We start from the raw sequence: 23,900 nt of genomic DNA, 5'->3' as shown, positions 1-23,900 counted from the left end.
GGTCAAAGATCCTGTGAAGCTGAGAGAGCTCAGCGACCTGCTGACACAGGTGAAAGCAGCTAAATCAGAAGGTTGTCTCACCCACAACATCCAGGTAAAGTGTCTCTCGGGTTTGAAGTGTAAGCTCGACCAGTGTGTTAGAAAATGGAACATGTCCTGATGTCTTTGACTTGTTGAGTTTTGTTCAGTTTATCAATAACATCCAGATTAACGTCCATGTTTCAGAGGTTTAGTATCAGTCTCCTTGATATTTCTGACAGTTTCATAAACATGTTGTGTGGTTTCATCTTCTCCACAGTTCTCTCATTTCCCTGCATCTCTTCCTGTTATTAATACTGTTCTGTTTAAACCAGTGAGTCCTGATATGACCTCCTCTCCTCTCCTCTCTCCTTCCTGTGCTCCTCATTTCTCCTTTGAATTTTCTAAACCATCATCCTCTCTTTTCTTCCACCCGCTGCTTTCCCACCTGTCTGAACACCTGTGCTGTAAACTGACCAAAGATGAACCCGAGTCTGAACGCATCACTCATCTTAATGTTCTCATGTCTTCAGCCATCTCTCCTGTGTACACTGATACCATCATTGATCCTTTTCCTACTTTAACAATGAATGCTGTGTTTTGATTGGCTGTGTTCTTTGATGCATCTGTACAGATTTGAACATAACTGTGTGATCAGTGTTTGTACTGTTTGTGAGTTTAAAGTCAAAGCTCTCCTTGTTCTTTTTTCCAATAACATCAAACCTGCAGCATCAGGAGTATCCATGGCTGTACTGTTGGTACCAACACTGTCTGACTGACAGATTTATACTCAGCTGTTTTCTCTTTCTTCTGACATCCTTTCAAAACACACACTTACAAACTGCAGTTGTTCTGTCCTCCCAACTGTTATTCATAAGATCTGAGTTTGATTTCATCTTTTTATTGTTTCATGTTTTAAACATGAAGCTGGATCCATCGTACTTCTCCCTCTCCTAAACCCACTCTGATGTCTTTTATTTTCCATATAGTTTGTTAATCTGTTGTTTATCATCGTCTCCATTATGTTGCAGATGTTGGATGTTAAAGCCATCGGTCTGCCATTTCCTGGTTTCATGTTGGTACAATCACTGCTTCCTTCCAGCTCTGTGGAAGTTTCCCACCCTCCCAAACTCTGTGATATGATTCTAATAAAATGTCTTCAGAGATGATTTATTCTGATTTAACAAACCTGATCTTTTCCTGGTGCTGATAGTTTGGATGTGGTGATTTTCTTTGTAAACAGTATATTTAATAAATCATGTGCGTTTCTACTCACTGTAACTCCTGAGTTTTCTTAACTGTGTTTTCTTCACTAATATTATCTGAACTATATCTGTTCTTTCACTGCTGTGACTTCAGCAGCCTCCACTGTCACTGCTCCACCCTCCCCTACAGCCGAGCTACAGACCACCACAGATGTTTATCACACTCTTTGTGTGTGACCTTCCCTCCTTTCTTCTTCTCTGCCTGCTTTGCTGCTTCTAAAACAGCGTTACAAACAGAACAACTTCAGTCATCAACACTCACATCAGTTTGTACATTTCCTGCTCAGTAACAGATCTGAACGTCCTCCAGTCAGCAGCACTGAAACACCACGTGATCACCCCCCTGCATCACTCCTCTACACTCAGCTCTGTCTCATCATTACAGGAGTGAGGTCACTTCCTGCACGAGTGTCTGTGACTTCCTGCCATCAACAATAGTGATGGTAAATTCAATTCTTTTTACTGAGTCGAGTTTGAATGAGTCACTCACCAAAATGAATCAGGTTTTTTGAGTCATTTGAGTCACTGAGTCAGTCGCCCAGAGAGTGCAAAAAATGTACATGTAAATCCTACTGCTAAGATGAGTGATTGAAAATTATAGAGCAGAAAATTAAGATTTCTAAAGGGAACATTTATTTTATTAGTATTTTCCTCAAATGTGTCAAATATATATTTTCTTATCTAAATAATTTAGTGAAATAGCAAATTTCTGATTATTTTACTTACATTATTGCAGCAGCAGAATGCGAGTCAGACACTGTATTTTTTTAATAGTGGTGGAACTGAGGTCATATATTTTTTCCTTTAGTCTGCTTATTATCTTTGCAAAACAAAGTGTAGACTGAATGTTATACAGCGTCAGTCAGACTATCAGACTTCATCTCAGGTGAAGGAGCGACTCTTTCACGGTAACACGCTCTGAGTTTCAGCAGCTGAGCTCCAGGAGGGAGGGGTGAGTGAGTCGTATGTAGCGTATGAAACTTAACGTTGGTTACCAACCAAGAAGAAGAAGAAGAAGCTGTGAGCCAGGAGGGAGGGGGTGAGTCCTTAGTCCTGAATGAGGGCGGCTACGGAGGAACTGAGTGATTCGTTCATGCTACGATTCTGCACCGGACATTAGCTCTCAGGAAGGGAGGGGGTGAGTAACCCAAATGTGCTGTTAGCATGTTATCAGAGCGATGCTACTGTGAACCGAGGAGCTATTGTCTTGATATGAGCTTCTACTCAGGGTTTTTTCTTCCAGTCCAGAGCAGAAATGTTTATGTTAAGAAACTGGCTGTAGTTTTTTTCCACAATTTTAATTATAAGCTAGATAAATTTCTACTAATGAAATGAGTTTGCTAACAGTAACAAGGATGAGTCAGTAAATGAGTCAATCGGGATTGTCAATCATGATTCATGAGTCAGTAAAGTATTTCTCGAGTACTGAACAATTCGTTCATGATTCGCACATCACTAATCAACAAACACCTGACAGTCAGCCTGAGACCAGCTTAGCTTAAACTGTTCCAGTGTACAATAATCAGCCTGTCCTCTCTCCTGGTCCTCCCTGAGTCTCTTATTAACATGATACGTCTCTGAGAACAAACACATCTCTGCTGCCTTCACAGTTACCTTCATTTTCTCTCATGTTTCCATTCGTCTGTACAATTTATGACATTTGCAATGAGTAGAGACATCTTGTCCCCTGTAAGTGCTGTATGAGGTCCCTGTATCTGTCCTACATCTGATGCTGACACTGGAAAAATGTTTCATTGCTTCACAACGTCACCGTAAGTAACATGCAAGAAAACAGTCCACCTTAAAAGCTGCTGCTAGCTGCTGCTTTCACACGTTAATGAGTGAAAATAACAGGCAGCACAGGGCTCTAGAGTGCGACCAGTTTGGTCGCAAATGCGACCAAATTTTTCAGTGGTGCGACTAAACAAAAATATTTGCGACCAAATATTTTCGGGTAACAAAAAAAAAAAAAAAAAATCTCTGCAACTCTCCATGTGGTCAACAACAGACACACATTATGCCCCTATCGTGGACTAAACCAATCAGAGATAGTCAGGGGCGGGACCTCTCTGATTGGCCGTGGTCCAGTTGAAAGTGCAGGTGGAAGAGAGAGGTTTTTTTTGAATAAAGCGATATCAATTCATTAACGGATTCCACACAAAGACGTAAACACAGAGTGGACCTGACGCATCAGAATCAGCTTTGTCTTTCTCGGCTTTCTCACCCCACGGCCCGAACACGGACACGCTGTCGGAGCTTAGTGATTCTGATGCGTCGGGTCCGCTCTGTGTTTCCGTCTTTTTTGCGCTGATTCTGAGCTGCAGGTTTTGTCTCTCCAACCAAAATTCTTAGCTGCAAAAGAAGAAGCAAACTACGCTTCACATTTGATCAATGTCGTCATGAATTCCCTCTGAGTTTTGCTGTTTTGCTTCCACCACGATAAAAATCACACTTCATGCACAGCTCCCTCTCTCCCTCTCTGTACTTCAAGAACAGTTTCCCGTCTCAAATCTCTGTTTTCTGCATCATTCATTCGCTTATTACCCACCAGTCTACCGTTGTTTACAGCGCTGTCGGCCGCTGTCTTTTTCTTTTCTTTTTTTACTTAAATGACCTCGGACAAGAAAGCCTAATTTCTGCTGTTCAATACTGAAGAAATTTAAACTTCTTAAAATTATGCAGAATTGCAGAATATTGCAGAATATTTTTAAGGTTATCTGCTATAAAACGCCAGACCAGGAAAATCTCCTTCATGTTTTTGTGTTTTATTCTCAGTTACTTTCACACAAAGGCATCTGCTGTGATGTTCACAATTCTGATGAAGTCTCACATGTATCAATACTGATAAATGATCAGAATTATAATATTTCTGACTGTCTGAGGCTAAATTGAATCGAATCAGGACTTTGAGAACCGGAATCGAATGGATTATAGAAATCAGTGATGATACCCAGCCCTAGTGAGCAGCCTAGGCCCGACAGAAGTGGATGTAGCTGTGGGTAATAAGAAAAGATGAAAAGAACTATTGATAACTTTTGTGTTAAGTTAAGGCCTGATCCGTCTGAAATTCATAGCCAGCTCTGACACGGTGCCATCAATCTTTGAATGCTGAAAAAACAGCAGTGTATCCAGAAAACACATTATATGCTGCAATAAATGCACTGCCCAAGTGTCCCCTCTCCCCACTGCCTTTCAGCAGCAGGCAGCAGCAAACAGGTCGTCAGAGGAGCCAAGATGATGATTAAGTTTAACATTTTCTACAATATTGACAAAGCACTTTAAGCACAAGTTTGTTAGTTAATAATTTAGAAATGAATATTGTTTATATGGACTTCCCCCCCAAAGAAGGTGCACATGTAAAACTGCGGTGTTAAGCGATGCGGTTGAAAAATTTGAGTGCGCCTAACTTTTGTGCGGGTACGCCTAACTTTTTAAAGTTAGGCGTACCGGTGCGCCCATGTCAAAAAGTTAGTCTAGAGCCCTGCAGCAGGTCAAAGGTCATCACAATGAGGAAGGCCTTTACTTCATTCACATGAACTGTGTGTTTTCTCTTCCACTCACTGACCTTTAACCTTTGACCTCACCTGCTGAAGAGAACTTTTCTTCTTCTTCAATTTGATAGAAGAATCAAACAGTGATGTCACAATAATCCATCAGTCTGTTTTGGCCCTGCTCTCTTAAACTTACTGCACTACACTCTTTATGGAAACATCATTTCCTGTGTGCATTTCAAATTAAAAGCACTCTAACATGTCAGTGGACACAAACGCTTCCTTTCTGAGGGTCCGCGTGGGTCACAGTGACGTAAATGTCATCAGACGGTAAGCGCGAGGGGCTGTGCGGACATCCGCTTTTCCGTTTTTGTTACCGGGCGGATTTCAAACGGACTTCAAAGATGTCTAACAGGAAGGACTCGTCAGCCGTGGAGTCTCCAGCTGTCCGTGTCCACAGCAGAGTAACAAGGCTTTAACCAGGCTTTTATTGTGAAACACTGGACTTGTGGATAAGTTAGCCTGAATATCTCCAACTGTGACATTTCCTCTGAAGCAGCAGAATTCAAAATGTGCTACGTGTTATTTTGTGAGAGAAGAAGTCAGAGAGAGAGATGGCATCACAGTCAGAGAGAGAGAGTGGGCAACTATCCCACAGGAAAGAATGAAAGAGACGGAGAGAAGACACATCCAGGGAGGAGAGAGATGGAAGCAACATGTAGCAGCTGATGAAGATGGTCAGACTCCCCACAGTGGAGACTGTGGGCCAGTAAGGAGCAGCAGCTGCCTGCAACATGGGCTTTACATTGAAAACAGCCACAAGTCTGGGCCTAACCACGCCTTTGGACTTCTTCTTCATTTCCATGAGATTTACATTTCAGGGAGTTCCCCTGGAAAAAGAGCCATTTTGAAAGCTGTTTGCTGACTTCATCAATAATCTGCTTCAATCATCCAGATGAGAATCCTGAGAATGGAGCAGCCCTGATAGCAGCTCATAGGATCACAGTGTTTTTCATTCAGCTGATTGATTTCACAGGTTAGGAGGTGAACAATCTAACTGTGCTCCTCCTTCCACCTTTGGACCACTCATTTAGTGACAGCCAGGATTTGACAATCAGCTGTGACACAGGAAAACATGAGGTGGGAAACTCTGGAGAAGATTTGCTTTTCTCTACAGGGGAGGCTCGCACATCTAATCTGCTCACAATCACTCAACTCACTTCAACAACATGCTGACTCAGTCATTTCTGCACGTTTGCTCATGTTACAGCCCTGACTTCAGTTCAGCTGAGGAGGAGATGAGGGAGGAGAGAGCAGTGGTGGAGGAGGCAGATAAGGAAGAAGAGGAGGAGAAGATCCAAAGAGGAGGCAGGGGGAGAGGCTCAGGAACAGTTAGGATCAGAGACTTTGAGCCATCATGGACTCCCACTCCTTCCATCCAGCCCTGTGTGGATCAGCAGCTCCAAAATGTCTGCTCACTCATGTTCTTACTGTCTGTGCTCTTCTTTCATTTCACTCATTATATATGAACGGCTCCTAAATCACACTGGATATGGATTTTCTGTCCATCCACACTAATTCTCTTCATTCTCACCTGATTGTTTGGATGCTCTTTGATAGCACATTGAAAATCCTCACAGTGACTTCTATTGCCACACTGACTGGACAAATACAAAGTTGAAGGCTTCATGTGTTTGGCACCAATAATACTTTGGTAGGTCTGAATTGTGTTTTGAACCATCTCTCAGGACCAAAGTCTTTTTGCTTCATTCACAAAGAGCTGAAGGCTTTTTACCTCACAGTTTGTCCTGTGATATTATTGGATGATGGACTATGGAAAACACAAATGTGCACTTCTTAATGGCTCATATGTGCTGTGAAAGAGCTCTTTGTCATCTTGAAGCCTTTTCAATAGTTTTTCTTTGGCTGTTTGTAAAGTTTTCTGTGTGAACTCTCAGGAATCTGGAGCAGTCTAATAGAAGTCTACTGGGGTATAGAGGGAGGAGCTTCTGTCAGACTCTTTCTGATGAGGAACTGAAGCCGCTCTCATGGTCTCATCAAATCCATCAGACTCTGCTGAGAAAAACAGTCATGTGACCTCTCAGAACAAACAGCCTGTTAGTTTCCTGCTGCCTCCATCACTCACTTTCATTCACTCTCAATCACACTAACATGTTAAAGCAGCGCTATAGCTCACCTGGCTGAGCAGGTGGACTGAAGGCGGGGCTTACTACAGGTGCCTGTGTGTCCCTCACTCTCTCCCCACTTTCCTGTCTACTCTCTGCACCTATATAATAAAGGCAAAAATGCCTCCAATAGAAATCTTTGCAAACACAAAGTCCCACAGCAGCCCCGTGTTCTCCGGCTAAAATGAGAGTTTTTGTCAGTGGAGTCTGGTGGCTTTAACCACACAAACATTACAGCTGCACTCAAATATCACAAAGAGCTGTGACAGCAGAGAAACACATGAAAATCCTCCAAATATCATCTAGAAATAGAAATCTGTCCACTGTGGGACATGTGAGGCTGACATTAATATGTCTTAAAGTGGGAGATGAAGAAATGATTCCAGGGCCCAAATCATTGAGACAAACATCAATCCACACTTCACTTTGTTTCATGTCTCTAAAGTGGGAATATTTCAGTGTGATGAACAAACGGCCTCCAACAAATAAAGCTGATTTTCTTTTCCTGTCTTTTCTCCAGCGGCCTCAGCTTCTTCCTCTTTCCCCTGTCTTCTTCTGCAGACGCTCCTCTGTAGCTTCAAGCTGTTTCTCTTTACAAGGAGAGCTACAAACCTTTGCATCCAGCCACAAACACCCCATGGGCTCCTCTGGATCATCACACTCAGCATTTTCACAATAAAAGCCTCATATTTATGGCTGCTCCACCCTGACATGTGACAACATCCAAATGACTGGATCAAAGTGTTTGAATGATCTCAGCAGCTTTAAAACTATTGATATTTATACATTTACATTGATTTGGACTAAACTAACAAAACTATTGATTTGATCCAAACTCAAATCATGCCAGAGGCTTTTATTTTGAAGTTAGGATCATTTTTAATGGTCTTCTTAGTCTGTTCATTTAAACACACAGTTGCTCCGCCTGACATTTTTGGCTTTTAGATCAAAACATCAAAGAATTTATTTTATTTGAATGAACTGAAAATAGATTCAAACTAAAAGCTTTTAGAGAATAAACTCCTACATGACCTCTGACCTTTGACCTGTGTCTACAGCACTGACCTCTGACTTTCAGCTTCACTTGTTTCTTCAGCAGGATGTTTCCCTCCCTGCTGTAGACGGTGCAGGTGTAGGTCCTGTTGTCTCCATCTGTGGGGTATTTCAGGGTCAGACTGAGGTCTCCAGTTTTCAGCAGGTCTTCATTCATCTTCGTTCGGTCTCTGTAAACCTGGTGCTGTTCTTCAGGCTGGTCAGAGCCGTTCTCATACACGTGGAGCTTTGTGTCATAGACTTTCCACTCCACTTTAGCGTCTTCAGGCAGGTGAAGTGTGGTGTTTAAGGGCAGCTGGACAGACTCCACCCCTGAATCCACCTCCACCTGGGGGACTGAGAGGACAACAAAGCACAACATGAGCTTGGATGGAGACATTTGTGTTGACTCTAACAGGCTGAATGCTGCTGCTTCACTGGGAGCTCACTGTTAGATAGAAAGTGGTCAGTGTGAAGAGGAGACGCAGCAGAAAGATGAAGACTGACAGGAAGAAAGCAGTGAACAGACTGTTGGAGCTGCTGTTAGTGGGACAGGACTTTATTCAGTCTCTGAGGACCAGATTTGACTTGATGAAGCAGAGAAACACAGTCTGAGTGTTTCTGTCACACTCACTTCATCACACAGCTCAGTTTGACAACATTTGGAAGAATTTGATAGAAGCCTTCCTTTAGTAAAAGCACCAATAAAACACCATGAAAACACCTCACTACACACAAAACTGCAGTACTGGCAAATTGGACATAAAGTCTGAAAAGTCAAAGTACTTATTGTGCAGAAAAATGTTCCCATCAGTGTCTATGGATCAATATTACTGCTGCACATGTTTAAGGCTGAGCTCATTTCAAATCCTTTCTATTGTGTTGAATCTGCAGTAATGCATCATATTCTATAAAATCATATGTTTGTAGTGGCTGTCCTGTGAGGACCACGTATCTCTAAATAAACAGCTGTTAATGAGCTCACAAACACAGGCCTACAGCTGGATTTGAAAAAGTCCATTCAATAGAAAATCAACAATCACAGCTGGATTCAAAGGCTTGAGCTCTGTGTGACATGGTTACCTGTCAGTATCTACAGGGGGATTCAAATATGAAGGAAACATGAAGGTGGTGCATTAGAAAAACTGCTGCTTTCAAGTGCAGAGCAACAAACTATTTGAACTGATCCAACTTTATTAACACAGACAAAGATTTGTGGATCAGCTGCTGTAACATTTGTAATGAGCATTAATATTAATAAGTGTGAGTGAACAGAGCTGCTGAAACAGTGAAACTCTCACTGACTGATGTTACGTGAGGCCTTGTTGGCTCATTGTTAGTTCGCTGCACTGAAACAGGAAAATCCAGCTGTTAGTCATAATGTTTGGGTTTGTAAAGCACTTTATAACTGAGGACAGTGTGGAGGAGAGTCTGTGTGAGTCAGCTGCACCAGTGCTTCATGGTTTGGTGTTTTTAACATAAAGTCGTCCCTGTAGATGCTTTTAGTTTCAGTGTCCTTATTTTGCCCTCAGTTATTGGTTCTCACTGTCTCCAGATCAGGTTCAAACACAGAGGAGATCAGGGCTTTGCAGCTGCTCCTAAACTGTGGAACAAAACGCAACATTAGAGACCTTCAACAGCCTCCATCCTCTTCCTCTTCTCCTTATCCCAGCTAACACAGAGAGACACTCACAGCACACAGAGAGGAGTGTCGGGGGAAAGGCCCCACTCAGGTGGTGGAAATGACCTCAGGAACTTGTTGCTGTGAGGCAACAATGATCAGCACCACCATCCTGTTTGTTTCACTCATGGTTTCTCATTTTATGTTTTGGTTTTAATCTGTTGAATTATTTCAGGACTTTGACTCATTTAAATGTGCATCACTTTGGTCAGCAGCTGTTTCAGTAACACTTTATAACACGACCTGCAAATAAGGCACAAGTAGCCTGTAGTTACCTGTAAGTTTGTGTAACAAGTAGGTTTGTACAGAAAGAATAAAATAATTAGACTGTAAGTACATTTAAGTACAGCGTCAGTCATTTTAAGTGCTGGGTTATTTCATGGGAAATTTCCAGAACAACAAACAATATTCCATCTTTGGACTTTCCGGGCCGCGGCTCATATTATGGAGCGACTCAGCCTCAGCCTAACATCCTGGTATTTTATAGCAAAGGACGCTAAGAAAGGAAATCCAGCCACACTGTAGCCGACTGTCTGCATTGTAATCAGGCTGCAGTGTAGGGAAGTGTCTACAAAGAAGCTCCAGCTGAAAGGATTTACAGCAGGTTAGTGTGATGACAGATAGAGGTGTAAATGTACTGACATGTAAAGAGTGTGTTGAGAAGGTGGAAGAGTGACGTGTGAGCAGCAGGATGGCTTCATGACAAGAACAAGCACTTCAGATGTACAGAGAAGGTCAGGAGGAGCTGCACTGTTTCTGTGTGCATGCAAACAATGGTTGGTGCAGTACATGTATGAGGACAGAGAGACAGTGGGAAGGTTTGCAGTAGCAGGGAAAGATGGGTTCCTGCTGGGGCTGGGATTACATCAGAAATCCACTCTAAGCCCCTTCTTGTTAGCAGTGCTGATGGACAGGCTGGCAGATGAGCTCAGGCAGGAGTCTCAGCAGCTCTGTTTGCTGAGGACATTGTGATCTGTAGTGAGAGCAGGAAGCAGGTGGGTGGAGGAGAGCCTGGAGAGGTGGAGGTATGCTCTGAAGAGAAGAGGAAGGAAAGACAGAATACATGTGTGTGAAGAAGCTGCAGATACGACAGTGAAGATGAAGGAGTCGAGGTGGTGATGGTAGATCAGTTTAAATACATGAAGTCCTCCATACAAAGCAGCAAAGTCCAACAGAGGTGAAGTGACAGTACAGGCAGGATGGAGTGGGTGCACACATGTATCAGGTGTGATCTGTGACAGGAGGACAGCAGCTAAAGTCACTATGAAGCTTTACAGCCTAGTGAGGCTGTGATGATGGAGACATGACACAAAGACAGGAGGCGACCTGGAGGTGGCCGAGTAGAAGATTTGAACAAGTGAGCAGAATAGAAAGGATGGAAATGAGTGGGTGACAGGGACAGCTCAGGCTGAGGAGTCTACAGGACAAAGATAGAGAGGAAGGCTGAGACTGAGGAACAGGAAACGTGCAGAAGAGGGACGCTGGATATATCCATGCACCATGTTGAACCTGCAACTACCAAACATGAAGTGTTTGTATGGAAAACCTGACACAGCCCAGGAAATGTGTTCATCCATAATATTTGTGTTATTAGTCTTTCTATAGTCACCTGAATACAACACAAATAACACACAAACCAACAATCAGCAGTGTTTGTGTTGTTTTACGTTCAGTAACCATGAAGCACAACTGCAAACATTTAGTATCACAAGTAGCAGCTAAAGCATCAAATAAATGTTCCACCTCGTATATTTACACACAAATGTTGTGTTTATTTTTACCTGTGTGTGATTTTGATTTTAGCCTCATCATTGTTTTCCACAAATATACTGCACAGCATCATTTCCTGCTTCTGTTTTTCACACTAAATCTCTCAGCTTGAAAATAATTGGTTGTTATTGGTAGAAGTTATCAAATGAAATGAAAATGATGAACAGACTTAATAACAGGACTTCAAAAAGCTCAAATCTGGAACCTTTGGTTTGTTACTGGATTAAATGAAGACATTAACTGACCTGACATCTGATACTCTGTTTTAGTAAACCCATCTTTTCTCTACTCAGCAGTTTAGTTCTTTTATTGTTGTAATCAAAGCCTCAGGTGGGATGATGTCATTTCCTGTCAGCAGAGGAAGCAGTTGTTGTTGACGGTCGCTTTGCAGCCCACAAACTCTGCACAAGCAAGAATAAAGAGCGTAGAAGACTTCAAATCCTTCCTGTCTCACAGTGTTTTTATCAGCTGATGCTCTAAAATGTTTCCTGATAGTTCAGAGCTGAAGCTCCGCCCACGTCGTTGCTTAGTTACAAATACACAAGTACATGATTGGCCCTTAAATATAATCAGACATCACAGCACAGCTTTAACACAGCACTGTTTTTAAGCTGTTTCAAATATGACAAATAATATTGACAGCTTGAGTCCACAGATGTGTTTGATGTATTTAATCAGTCACAGCACCAGTGTCCCTCACAGCTGTGGATGTGTTCAGCTTCTCCTGCTGGGTTCACTTTATATACAAACATGTGTTGATTCTAAATATTACTTTCAGTTTGGTATTATTAAGTTTACAGTTTAAAAAGTGAACTTTAGCCTTAATGAGCTGAAGCTGTAACATTGAATGAAACAAACATGTTTGATGTTATTTTTCTGTTGTTGAATATTAAATCACTTTATTACTGAATGACTGTTTCTGTCTGTCTGATGACATCACAGTCCACACTTCCTGTTACAAATCTGAGTCACTTTAGTATTTCCCACTCAGATGATGTCATTTTAATGAAAGCACTCTGCCGTCCTATCTAATCACAGTCCCAGTCTGAACCATATACTATCCACACAGCTGCTTACTGGCTTCATATTATGTGGAGCACTAAAAGCAGCCTTTCTGTCGAGCTACTGGGAATCTACAAAACCATTAAAGAGGACAAAATGATTCTGTCTGTAGTCGCAGCATCAGATTAGTGAAAGAAACTAAAGTACTAAAAGAATCAAACTGAGTAAACAGATTGAATTGAATGTTTCTTTCTTCTTTTAGTGACGAGCCCTGATCATGTGACCCACAGGTACAAGTTATTATGAAAAGATACCAGAAAGTCTGTCGCCAAGACAACCAAGTATGACAGTGTGAACAACACAACCCTGTCACACAGCAGCATCACTGTGAGCTGCAGCATGTGCATTTAAAACACTATATTTATGAAGTTATGCTTCTATCTTACTGTCTGTAAAATATTCTGTGGAAATGACACGTCCACACTTTTTAATGGGCCCACAGTAACCAGAGATCATTAAAGCTGCACTAAGGAAACAAAGAGGAAAGACTTATAGTGTTATATCTAAGTTTGCTCTGTGACATTCATTTTGTAACACAGCTTGTAAACCTGTTGCAGTTTCCTGTCACTTGCACATGGATCCTTGTAAGAAAGCTCATTTAAATGACTGTGAACAGGGCTCGGTTGTTCTGATGTGCTGGGATTTGACCACAGCCTCCTCCAGGGTTTACTGACAATGGTCCAAAGAAGAGAAGCTGTCCAGTGAGCAGCAGCTCTCTGTGTGGAAACACCTGGTTGGTGTGGATGTTTCTAGCAGGAGAAGCAAATCTGACATCATCTCAAAGCAGTTCTTCAAACATGAAAATCACTTCACTGGATTCAAATCCACCAAGTCTGGATCCAATAGAGCAGCTTTGGCTGTGGTGGAAGTGGATATTTGCATCATGGATGTGGAGATGACACGTGTGCAGTAACTGTGTAACACTATCATGTTAACATGGTGAAAATGTCTCCTTGTTAAAACTATACTACAAAGAATGAAGCAGCTCTGAAGGAAAAAGGGCTCCAGCCCATTACTAACAAGGTGGACCTAATGAAGTGGCCAGTAAGTGTGGTAGTAATGGCTTGTTTGTAAAAGCCAAAAATCAAACACATGATTTTAGCTCTGTACATTCGACTTTTTGGGTCTCCAGATGATAATGAAACAGATGTATTTACATCTATAACTGCTTATTCAGTTCCTGGTCATTGTGTTGACTCTCACAGGCTGAATGCTGCTGCTTCACTGGGAGCTACACCTGCTTAGATCTGTTAGATTCTCCACATGAACAAACTTAGTAACTTATACAGCTACAACATTGCTCATGTGCTAACACTGCTAGCAGGCTAATATGCTAACCCTGATTAGCATCTCCATTTTAATTCACTGAAACACTGATGTTGTGTGAGCTCAGCTAGTAAACTACATGCTGCTTTCAAGTGCAGAGCAACAAACTATTTGAACTGATCCAACTTTATTAACACAGACAAAGATTTGTGGATCAGCTGCTGTTTGCTGCCATAGATATAATCCAGCTGATGTGGGAGAACTATATGTGACACTTTGATGCAGCCATGAATCTGACTGATTTCTTTCCATTTTCAAAGGTTGATGCATCAGTTAAAGTCCTTAAAAAGCTCAGAAATAAAGAGAAAGGTTGGTTAAAGCAAAGAGAGGCACTGGCAGCATTTAAGACACTAAACAAGAGAAACAGATCAGAGAACATCAGACTGAATAATGCTGGGCATACACAGTGCGATTTTTGGCTCATTTTGAGCCGATTTTTCAGTCGTGCGACTGTTTTGGTGATCAGCCTGAGTTTCGCCTTAATCGTGTGTCGTGCATCGTGTAGTATACGTGGGGTAACGAGAAGCGATTAACACCTCACAACCAGCTCCCGATCATCAATGGTTTGGTCGTAAGAAAATCAAACCTGTTTGAAATCCTGTCGGCCGTCGTGAGGGTCACTGCAGCCGCTCACACTGCGCACGCACAAACACATAAATGTTGGTGAAAAAGACGGAGTAGCACGGTTGTGCAGCGTGTGATCTGGACACAACCAATGGAGGCACAACTTGTTGAACTTTGACAAGCTCACCCGAGCCTTTTCGATGTGGCCTCACAAAATTATCGCGACCACAACAACCGTGAAAATAGTTGGATTTACATTGCTGCTCAATCACAGCTGCCTGATCAATGTTTTTCATTAGCAATTTAGCAAAGTTGATGGTGGTGTGTGCGTGTCTGTGTGAGTGAAAGACAGAGAGGGAGAGCGAGGGACAGATTTTGTAACCTTCATGTTATGGACGCACAGTTTGAGCACTCAGGTCGCATCAGAGCATCGGGCCGTATAGTGTGAGACCCTGCATCATGACCTATGAACTTCTAACCCCTGCGAGTCAATCGTACAGTTTGAGCAGAAGCTGAATAACGCGACTGAAAATATCGCACAGTGTTTGCCCAGCTTAAGTGGAATAAAGGTAACAGGAAGTTAGCAGTGTGTCGGTCTGCAGGACTTCCTGTTCTTCTGCTTTAATGCTTTTTAAACATTTATTTTTTATGAGTCTTAATGACATAATGAGTGTTATAAGTTCATTCAGTCTTTATCACAGACCTTTGTTACACTATGAGCTGCTGTTATTACTTTTACTGTGCATGTAGTAACTTATCATCATCATGTTGCTTATTTTGATTCTGTGCTCAGGATAAAAACATATGTTTATAAGTCAATGTAAAAACATTTTGTGTCCATTTTTAGTTTTACAAACAAAGTCGATCATTGGACCGAGGATGAAGTAAAAGCCGTGAACTTTACTTCTCTGTCTGATGTTTGTTGAAGCTGTCAGCTGTCTGTCAAAGTGGACAAAGAGACACACAACAAGGACAGAACAGTAAAAACTCTCCTTCATGACGAGCAGAGACATTCAAGGAGAGAAATCTTCACTTCAGAGCTTCTCATCATCTCTGCTGCTGCTGACGCTCGGCTCACAGCAGCATCGAGAGACGGACGACACAAAGAAATAACACAGCTGTCCGCTCTCGAGAACAGGTCAGTGAACTCAACACCATGTAGTGGATCATCGTATTAACGTGGAGGCAGCTTGTGGATCAGATAATTATGCTAAAATGGAGTCAGAGATGATGACGGTGATTGGAAAGGCTCACATAGAGGTCAAACTGAACACCTCCCAGTATGAACAGGAGGAGCAGCAGCTGTGGGTGAAGCCAGAGTCCTTGAAGCTGCATCAGAGGAGTTTAACCAGAACAGAAAACCATGTTTGAGGAGGAATCTGAGAGGACACAGCAGTGTGTAGAGCAGCAGCTACAACCAGCAGAGAGAGCAGCACCAGATATAGAGCCTACAGAGTCAGCTGTTCACCAGCTAACACCTGTGACTCCACCCAGATGAAGCTTTAGCACCACACCTGTAGAAACTACCTGTTCATACTGAGGAATGAATGAGAGCATTTCAAGGTCAGGACCACCTCAAGAACCAAAGACTGATTTATCTGCACTCAGCACCTCACCCACCACACAGCATAAAGGAACAGTCTTCCAGTCATGACGTTACTCAACAGCCACTGGATGGAAGTGCTCACATGGCTGATATTACATTTGGCATGAGGGGATCTCATTAATGTCTCACAAAGTTTGACTGAGAACAGAAATCGTCCGTTCAGAAAGAATCAGTGAACTGAAACTCCATCCTAAGTGGCTGAAACAGGACTCAGCACCACATGTGAGAAGAATGAAGACGGCACAGGTCAGTCATCCTGAAGTTGGATCAGAGAAAGTCTGGGACTGTTTGGAGTGTTTTGGCTCTCCAGAGATCATTTACAGATCTCTCTCTGACAGACTCACAAACTTGTAAAGGTCAAAGATCCTGTGAAGCTGAGAGAGCTCAGCGACCTGCTGACACAGGTGAAAGCAGCTAAATCAGAAGGTTGTCTCACCCACAACATCCAGGAAAAGCGTCTCTCAGGGTTTGAAGTTTAAGCTCAACCAGTGTGTTAGAAAATGGAACATGTCCTGATGTCTTTGACTTGTTGACTTTTGTTCAGATTATAAATAACATCCAGTTTAACGTCCATGTTTCAGAGGTTTAGAATCAGTCTCCTTAATATTTCAGACAGTTCATCTTCTCCACAGTTCTCTCATTTCCCTGCATCTCTTCCTGTTATTAATACTGTTCTGTTTAAACCAGTGAGTCCAATTCGATTGTGAGGACATGGCAGTGTGTAGAGCAGCAGCTACAACCAGCATCGTGGCTCAAGAGTTGGCAGTTCGCCTTATAATTGGAAGGTTGCCGGTTTGAGCCCCGGCTCCGACAGTCTCGGTCGTTGTGTCCTTGGGCAAGACACTTCACCTGTTGCCTACTGGTGAAGTGTACTGGTGACGGTCTACTACTGGTGGTGGTCAGAGGGCCCAGTGGCGCCAGTGTCCGGCAGCCTTGCCTCTGTCAGTGCGCCCCAGGGTGGCTGTGGCTACAAAGTAGCTTGCCATCACCAGTGTGTGAATGTGTGGATGACTGGATATGTAAAGCGCTTTGGGGTCCTTAGGGACTAGTAAAGCGCTATACAATACAGGCCATTTACCATTACCAATTCTGAGTCCTAATATGAGCTCCTCTTTTCATTTGAATTTTCTAGACCATCATCCTCTCTTTTCTTCCACCCAATGCTTTTCCACCTGTCTGAACACCTGTGCTGTAAACTGACTAAAGATGAACCCGAGTGTGAAGACATCAGTCATCGTAGTGTTCTCATGTCTTCAATCATGTGTACACTGATACCATTGTTGATCCTTTTCCTACTTTAACAATGAATGCTGTGTTTTGATTGGCTGTGTTCTTTGATGCATCTGTACAGATTTGAACATAACTGTGTGATCAGTGTTTGTACTGTTTGTGAGTTTAAAGTCCTTGTTCTTTTTTCCAATAACATCAAACCTGCAGCATCAGGAGTATCCATGGCTGTACTGTTGGTACCAACACTGTCTGACTGACAGATTTATACTCAGCTGTTTTCTCTTTCTTCTGACATCCTTTCAAACCACACACTAACAAACTTCAATTGTTCTGTCCTTCCAACTCTTGTTAATAAGATCTGATTTTGATTTCATCTCCAATTTTTTATTATTTTATGTTTTAAACATGAAGCTGGATCCATCGTACTGTCCTAAACCCACTCTGATATTTACACATGTATGTTATATTTTCATTATAGTTAATCTGTTGTTTATCATCGTCTCCATTATGTTGCAGATGTTGGATGTTAAAGCCATCGGTCTGCCATTTCCTGGTTTCATGTTGGTACAATCACTGCTTCCTTCCAGCTCTGTGGAAGTTTCCCACCCTCCCAAACTCTGTGATATGATTCTAATAAAATGTCTTCAGAAATGATTTATCCTGATATAACAAACCTGACCTTTTCCTGGTGCTGATAGTTTGGATGTGGTGATTTTCTTTGTAAACAGTATATTTAATAAATCATGTGCGTTTCTACTCACTGTAACTCCTGAGTTTTCTTAACTGTGTTTTCTTCATTAATATTATCTGAACTATATCTGTTCTTTCACTGCTGTGACTTCAGCAGCCTCCACTGTCACTGCTCCACCCTCCCCTACAGCCGAGCTACAGACCACCACAGATGTTTATCACACTCTTTGTTTGTGACCTTCCCTCCTTTCTTCTTCTCTGCCTGCTTTGCTGCTTCTAAAACAGCGTTACAAACAGAACAACTTCAGTCATCAACACTCACATCAGTTTGTACATTTCCTGCTCACTAACAAATCTGAATGTCCTCCAGTCAGCAGCACTGAAACACCACTTCATCTCCCCTCTGCATCACTCCTCTACACTCAGCTCTGTCTCATCAGGAGTGAGGTCACTTCCTGCAGAAGTGTCTATGACTTCCTGCCATCAACAAACACCTGACAGTCTATCTGACAAGAGCTGCTGACTCTGTCCCAGCTCTAATATCTACTCCTGTACAGCTTCTTTAACTTCATTCATTCTTCACTGATTGCTCTGCTCGCTGTGACCATTAAAATCCCCACACCACATTATTTTCACTGCACTGGTTTCATCCACTGGTTCTGATGACAGTCTGCTACATGGGCTGTAAAAGCTGAGCTTAAACTGTCCCAGTGTACAATAATCAGCCTGTCCTCTCTCCTGGTCCTCCCCCAGTCTCTTATTAACATGATACGTCTCTGAGAGCAAACACGTCACTGCTGCCTTCAAAGTTACTTTCATTTCCTCTCATGTTTCCATTTGTCTGTACACTTTATTACATATGCAATGAGTAGAGTCATCTTCTGTGAGTGCTGTATGAGGTTCCTGTATCTGTCCCACATCTGATGCTGACACTGGACAAATGTTTCTCGTCCTTCTGTCCTTTGACAGTTTCTCTGTAACTTCATGTTGTCGACTGCTGTGACTTCTTCTGCTTCCAGCAGTTTGTAGCACAGCAGTGATCCTTCTATCAGAAACATGCTGCTTCTCCTTCATCCTCCTCTCATTGATCTGAATCAGCTGTTTTCACAGAGAAACGCTGCACAAATCCTTCACTCCACTATTTCTGTCAGCAGATGACTCGCTCTATCATGGCTGCTGCTCCTTTTTCACTCATTTGTGCTTTGAATCAAATCTGTTTCTCATCATCACCATGAACAGGCTGCTCATCAATCAGCACATTAGCTGTAGATCACCTGCACACCTTTCCGCTCCCATCCAAGCATCGTCGCTATCGTGTCTCCACCATCATTTTCCTACTTTGGAAATCTGCCCTTAAAGTGTTCATTGCTTCACAACGTCACCTCCTGCACATGCAGAAAACAGTCCACCTTAAAAGCTGCTGCTAGCTGCTGCTTTCACATGTTAATGAGTGAAAGGTCAAAGGTCATCACAATGATGAAGGTCTCATTCACATGAACTGTGGCTGTGTCCAAATTCAAGGGCAGCATCCTTCGAAGGACCCGACCTACCCGGTCCACATAGGGCAGGTCCTACGAAGGCCGGGTAGACCGGAAGTGAGCAGCTGTGAAATTGGACGGACCTTCAGATTTGCGTCACCAGCTGTCTTGGTGGAGTTTAGTAAATAGCCGTCTGCTCCTTAATATAACAGGACATTGGAGTAAATTCTCGACCATCTCACACTTCTGTTTAATCAGTTTATTCAGCTGTCTGAAAACTATAACTTTAATCTCAGCCAAACTGATTTACTCAGGAACAAATAAAACACTGAAAAAGCCAAACAATAACATTTTTAGGTTGTCTAAGTGACTTATATATTGGTAAATGGCCTGTATTTATAAAGCGCTTTACGAGCCCGTAAGGACCCCAAAGCGCTTTACATATCCAGTCACGCACACATTCACACACTGGTGATGGCAAGCTACATTGTAGCCACAGCCACCCTGGGGCGCACTGACAGAGGCGAGGCTGCCAGACACTGGCGCCACCGGGCCCTCTGACCACCACCAGTAGGCAACGGGTGAAGTGTCACAAGTGTCTTGCCCAAGGACACAACGACCGAGACTGTCCAAGCCGGGGCTCGAACCGGCAACCTTCTGATTACTGGGCGAACTCCCAACTCTTGAGCCACGATCGCCCCATGTTTATGGGTAGCACCTGAGTAGCGAAAGACCGCAGTGATCTGAAAACGATGTGCCGGGAGTTGTGCTGTTCTCGCCGGCTCTAGTGACCCTCGAGCTCTCGGCTAGCTATCGCGCTGGTGGGTAACAGACATCTCCGAAAACGTTGGAGCACTTTTGCAAATAGGTGATCTCTTGACAAATCGAGCAGATATTTAAAGTTTACACAGCTACATTCTCACCTGAAAATATCTTAAAAGTTTACTTTGTGACCCAGAAAGAGTAATAAAAGTAATATTAAAACTAAGTAGCTGCCACCATTGTTGGAAACAGGAATTGGCTGGGCTGCGCTATGAATTCTGGGATAGGTTGGGCCATGAAGGATACACCCAACCCATCCTTCAAATTCGGGAAAATGAAGGACGCTTTTGGAGGAGTCTTCGACTTTGGACAGCCTTCATCGCCTGGCTGTGGTGTAATCAGCCTTCAAATGTGGCCTCTGAAGGATGCAGCCTAGGAATAGGGACATAGCAATAGTCAGAGTCAATCTATGAATCTGGTTTTTGTACGCAGATGGAAACATGTGACCTGTGACCTTTGGGGGATATGTGTTCATACTGGTGCTGAGATCTCTGCTGTATATGGAGAAGAGAGCTTTCCATTCCAGATGGCCACCTCAAATTGAAACAGATGTTGACGCACAAATAGACTATATAAATTGAGACAAGAGAGTTTGCCCTTTGTTTGATGTTTCACGCAAACTTGGAGCTAGTGATCTCAAACTGACTGGGAGTCTCTTTGTTTCCTCAAGGATAAAATAAAAAGCACATCAATACATTTGCTGACAAAAATATTAACATTCTCTAATTTATAACAGTTTTTTTTCTTTTTCTTGATTTTTTGTTGATATTTTGTCTCTCTTGATTTAAATGACACTACCATAAACATGAATTTACTTTTTGGGAAAAACACTGGCTACACTCCAACATACGCAGCAAAGTTCCTCTAGTGTTTGATTTAGGGAAAAGGGAACAAACCTACTTTAAATTTGATCTTCAGCTATGTGGTTAATAGAAGCCTGTTACAAAAAAAGATTTTAAAACATATTTTTTCCGCATTTTCTTTAACTGAATCTGTGAAAAAAAGCTAAAAAAAAAAAATAGCATTATTTATATAAAGTAGTGTTTTTGTACTAACAAGTTCATTCTGAAGTTTCAGGCGTAAAAACTATCTACAGCAGATGGGCAGTATCTGAAAATCATGAGAAATGCGAAAAATAAGAAATACGAAAAAAATACAGCAAAGACATGACACAGGACCAGAAGGGTGGCTGTCAAGAAGCTGTTCTTAAGAAAGGGAAACATTGACAAAAAGTCTAAGGTATGAAAATTACACAAGAACTGGACTGATAATCAGTGACAACAGGTCTGCTTCTGATTGGCAACAGCTTTATCTTTCTCCTTAACATGTGTCATTCTCTTTTTAAAAGGGACCAAAAGTAATTGGATAATTGGCTCAAAGCCCATTTCATGGGCAGATGTGAGCAATTCCTCCATCATATCATTATCAATTAAGCAGATAAAAAGCCTGGACTTGATTTGAGGTGTGGTGCTTGCATTTGGAAAATTTTGCTGTGAACAGAAAACATGCGATAAAACGAGCTCTCCATGCAGGTGAAAAAAGCTAACATTAAGCTACTAAAACAGAAAATACCCATCTGTAAAATAGCTACAGTAATAGGGGTGGCAGCTGCAGTTGAATCTTGAAACTACCTCATGATCAGTGCCTCTATATTATAATACTAAATAAACACACTATTTTGATACACTTGTTTTAATTCTCTTCACAAGAGCCAACAAAGTGAACAACAGTCTCCTGAAGGTAAGCGTATCGATATCCAAGTCTACCATAAACAGAGACAGCATGAAAGTAAATACAGAGGGTTCACTGCAAGGTGAAAGCCACTCGTCACCCTCAAGAATACAAAGGCTGGATTGGCCTCTGCGCCCCCCCCCGCCAAAAAAATAATCCTCTAAAAAAGTCAGCACAGTTCTGGAAAAACATTGCTTGGACAGATGAAACCAAGATCGACCTTTACCAGAATGATGGAAGAAAAAAGTATGGAGAAGGTGTGGAACAGCTCATGATCACTGCATCACCTGTAACACTACATGATGGTTTGAGCATGCAGTGCCAGTGGCACTGGGACACTGCTGATTAGTGATGATGTGACACACGATCAAAGTAACCGACTTAAATCTGCGGTGTTCAGAGACATACTGGCTGCTCAAATCCAGCTAAATGCAGTCACACTGATTGGGCTGCATTTCATAGTACAGATAGATTATGACCCTAAACATAGAGCCAAAACAACCCAGAAGTTTATTTAATCAAAGATGTAGAAAACTCTTGAATGGCCAAGTCAGTCACCTGATCTTATCCCACCTGAGCATTTCACTTGTTGAAGACTAAACTTCAGGTGATGTCCATGAGTTCAAGCCTTCAGTTAATTAATTACTTTACTAATCAATTACTTTTGAGCCCCTGAGATGAAGGCATCATGTTAAAAATGTTTTAGTTCTTCACATTTTTATGCAATCTTTTTGTTCAAAAAGTCTGCACTTCAGCTGCATGTGATTTGTTACATTAGTTGTCAAAAAATATTAGTTGTTAAAATACGCATATTCCAATATCCAATTTGTTTTAGTGGGTGTAGACAGGGGGAACCTGAAGAACTGAAGGTGAACTCATTTTATGTAAAATCCTCTATTCCTGGTGTTTCTGTCATATCATATCATTCAAAATGATTCAAGGCAGGGACAAATAAAATTTCTGTCTTAAGGTGAAAGCAGATTATAGATCTGAATTATTTCCTCTCAGCTGCACTTGTAGCTTGTAATGGTAAATAGAAAATATTTGATGCTTCTCTACTAAGTTTTCAGCTATCAAAGCAATTTCTTACTACATGCCTTATTCATCCATTCACACACACATTCATGCAAACACTTTTGTCTAAGTGATTCCTATCACTCACATTTGATCTGGCTAAAAGTTCATTCGTATACAGAGAACAAGCCCCAGGTGTCACAGTGACATCACTCAACATAAATGCAAGGAGATTTAAACAATCGCTGTCCTGTATCTACAGCACTGACCTCTGACTTTCAGCTCCACCTTTCTCTTCAGCAGGATGTTTCCCTTCCTGCTGTAGACGGTGCAGGTGTAGATTCCACCCTCTGTGGGGTATTTCAGGCTCAGACTGAGGTCTCCAGATTTCAGCAGGTCTTCATTCAGCTTTGTTCGGCCTCTGTAATACTGGTGCTGTTCTCCAGGCTGGTCAGAGCCGTTCTCATACACGTGGACCTTCCTGTCACTCTTCTTCCACTCCACTTTAGCATCTTGAGGTAGGTGAGCTGTAGTTTTGCAAAGTAGGTAGACCGTCTCCACCCCTGAATCTGCCATCACCTGGGGGACTGAGGGGACAACAAAGCACAACATGAGCATTTTTTGACTAAATGAAGGGAAAACATGTTTGACTGGTTCCAGTAAGACTCATCACTTGACTTAAGCTCAGTCACACATCTCCCTCTCTTCCATTCAGTTAAACCGAATAGAAGGAGGAGGAGTGGCAGCTGTAATTCCCTCCAGCTCATCAATAAACTAACGACGAAGACACAGTGATAATTCATTTGAAGGGCTGACTCTGAGATGTTGGACATTAACTTGAAAACTCAACAACAAATAAAATGATTTTTTCCACCTGGCCTGGTCAACTGGTTTGATTTCTCAACATTTTAATCTGATTAAAATGTTCAGTTCA

General features: G+C 42.2%; 1 protein-coding gene across 3 annotated transcripts in view; it reads right to left on the bottom strand.

Moving 5' to 3' along the window:
• Positions 1-8,498: 8,498 nt before the first annotated feature.
• LOC102079927 (butyrophilin-like protein 2) overlaps positions 8,499-23,900 on the bottom strand; it is a 29,384-nt gene continuing 13,982 nt past the window's right edge. For 2 of the 3 annotated variants that reach the window (XM_025907032.1, XM_025907033.1), the window contains exons 5-6: positions 23,236-23,553; positions 8,499-11,844 (exon numbers count right to left, since the gene is read on the bottom strand). In XM_025907032.1, coding sequence (XP_025762817.1) covers positions 11,795-11,844; positions 23,236-23,553 — 368 coding nt within the window. In that variant the 3' untranslated portion in view covers positions 8,499-11,794. The remainder of the gene's footprint in view (positions 11,845-23,235; positions 23,554-23,900) is intronic. The other variant, XM_019355916.2, reaches the window with a different exon arrangement.

The sequence above is a fragment of the Oreochromis niloticus genome, linkage group LG5, assembly GCF_001858045.2.
Source record: "Oreochromis niloticus isolate F11D_XX linkage group LG5, O_niloticus_UMD_NMBU, whole genome shotgun sequence".
Classification (NCBI taxonomy): Eukaryota; Metazoa; Chordata; class Actinopteri; order Cichliformes; family Cichlidae; genus Oreochromis; species Oreochromis niloticus.
The sequence above is the reverse complement of the archived record's forward strand: the minus strand, read 5'-3'. Positions and strand labels throughout refer to the sequence as shown.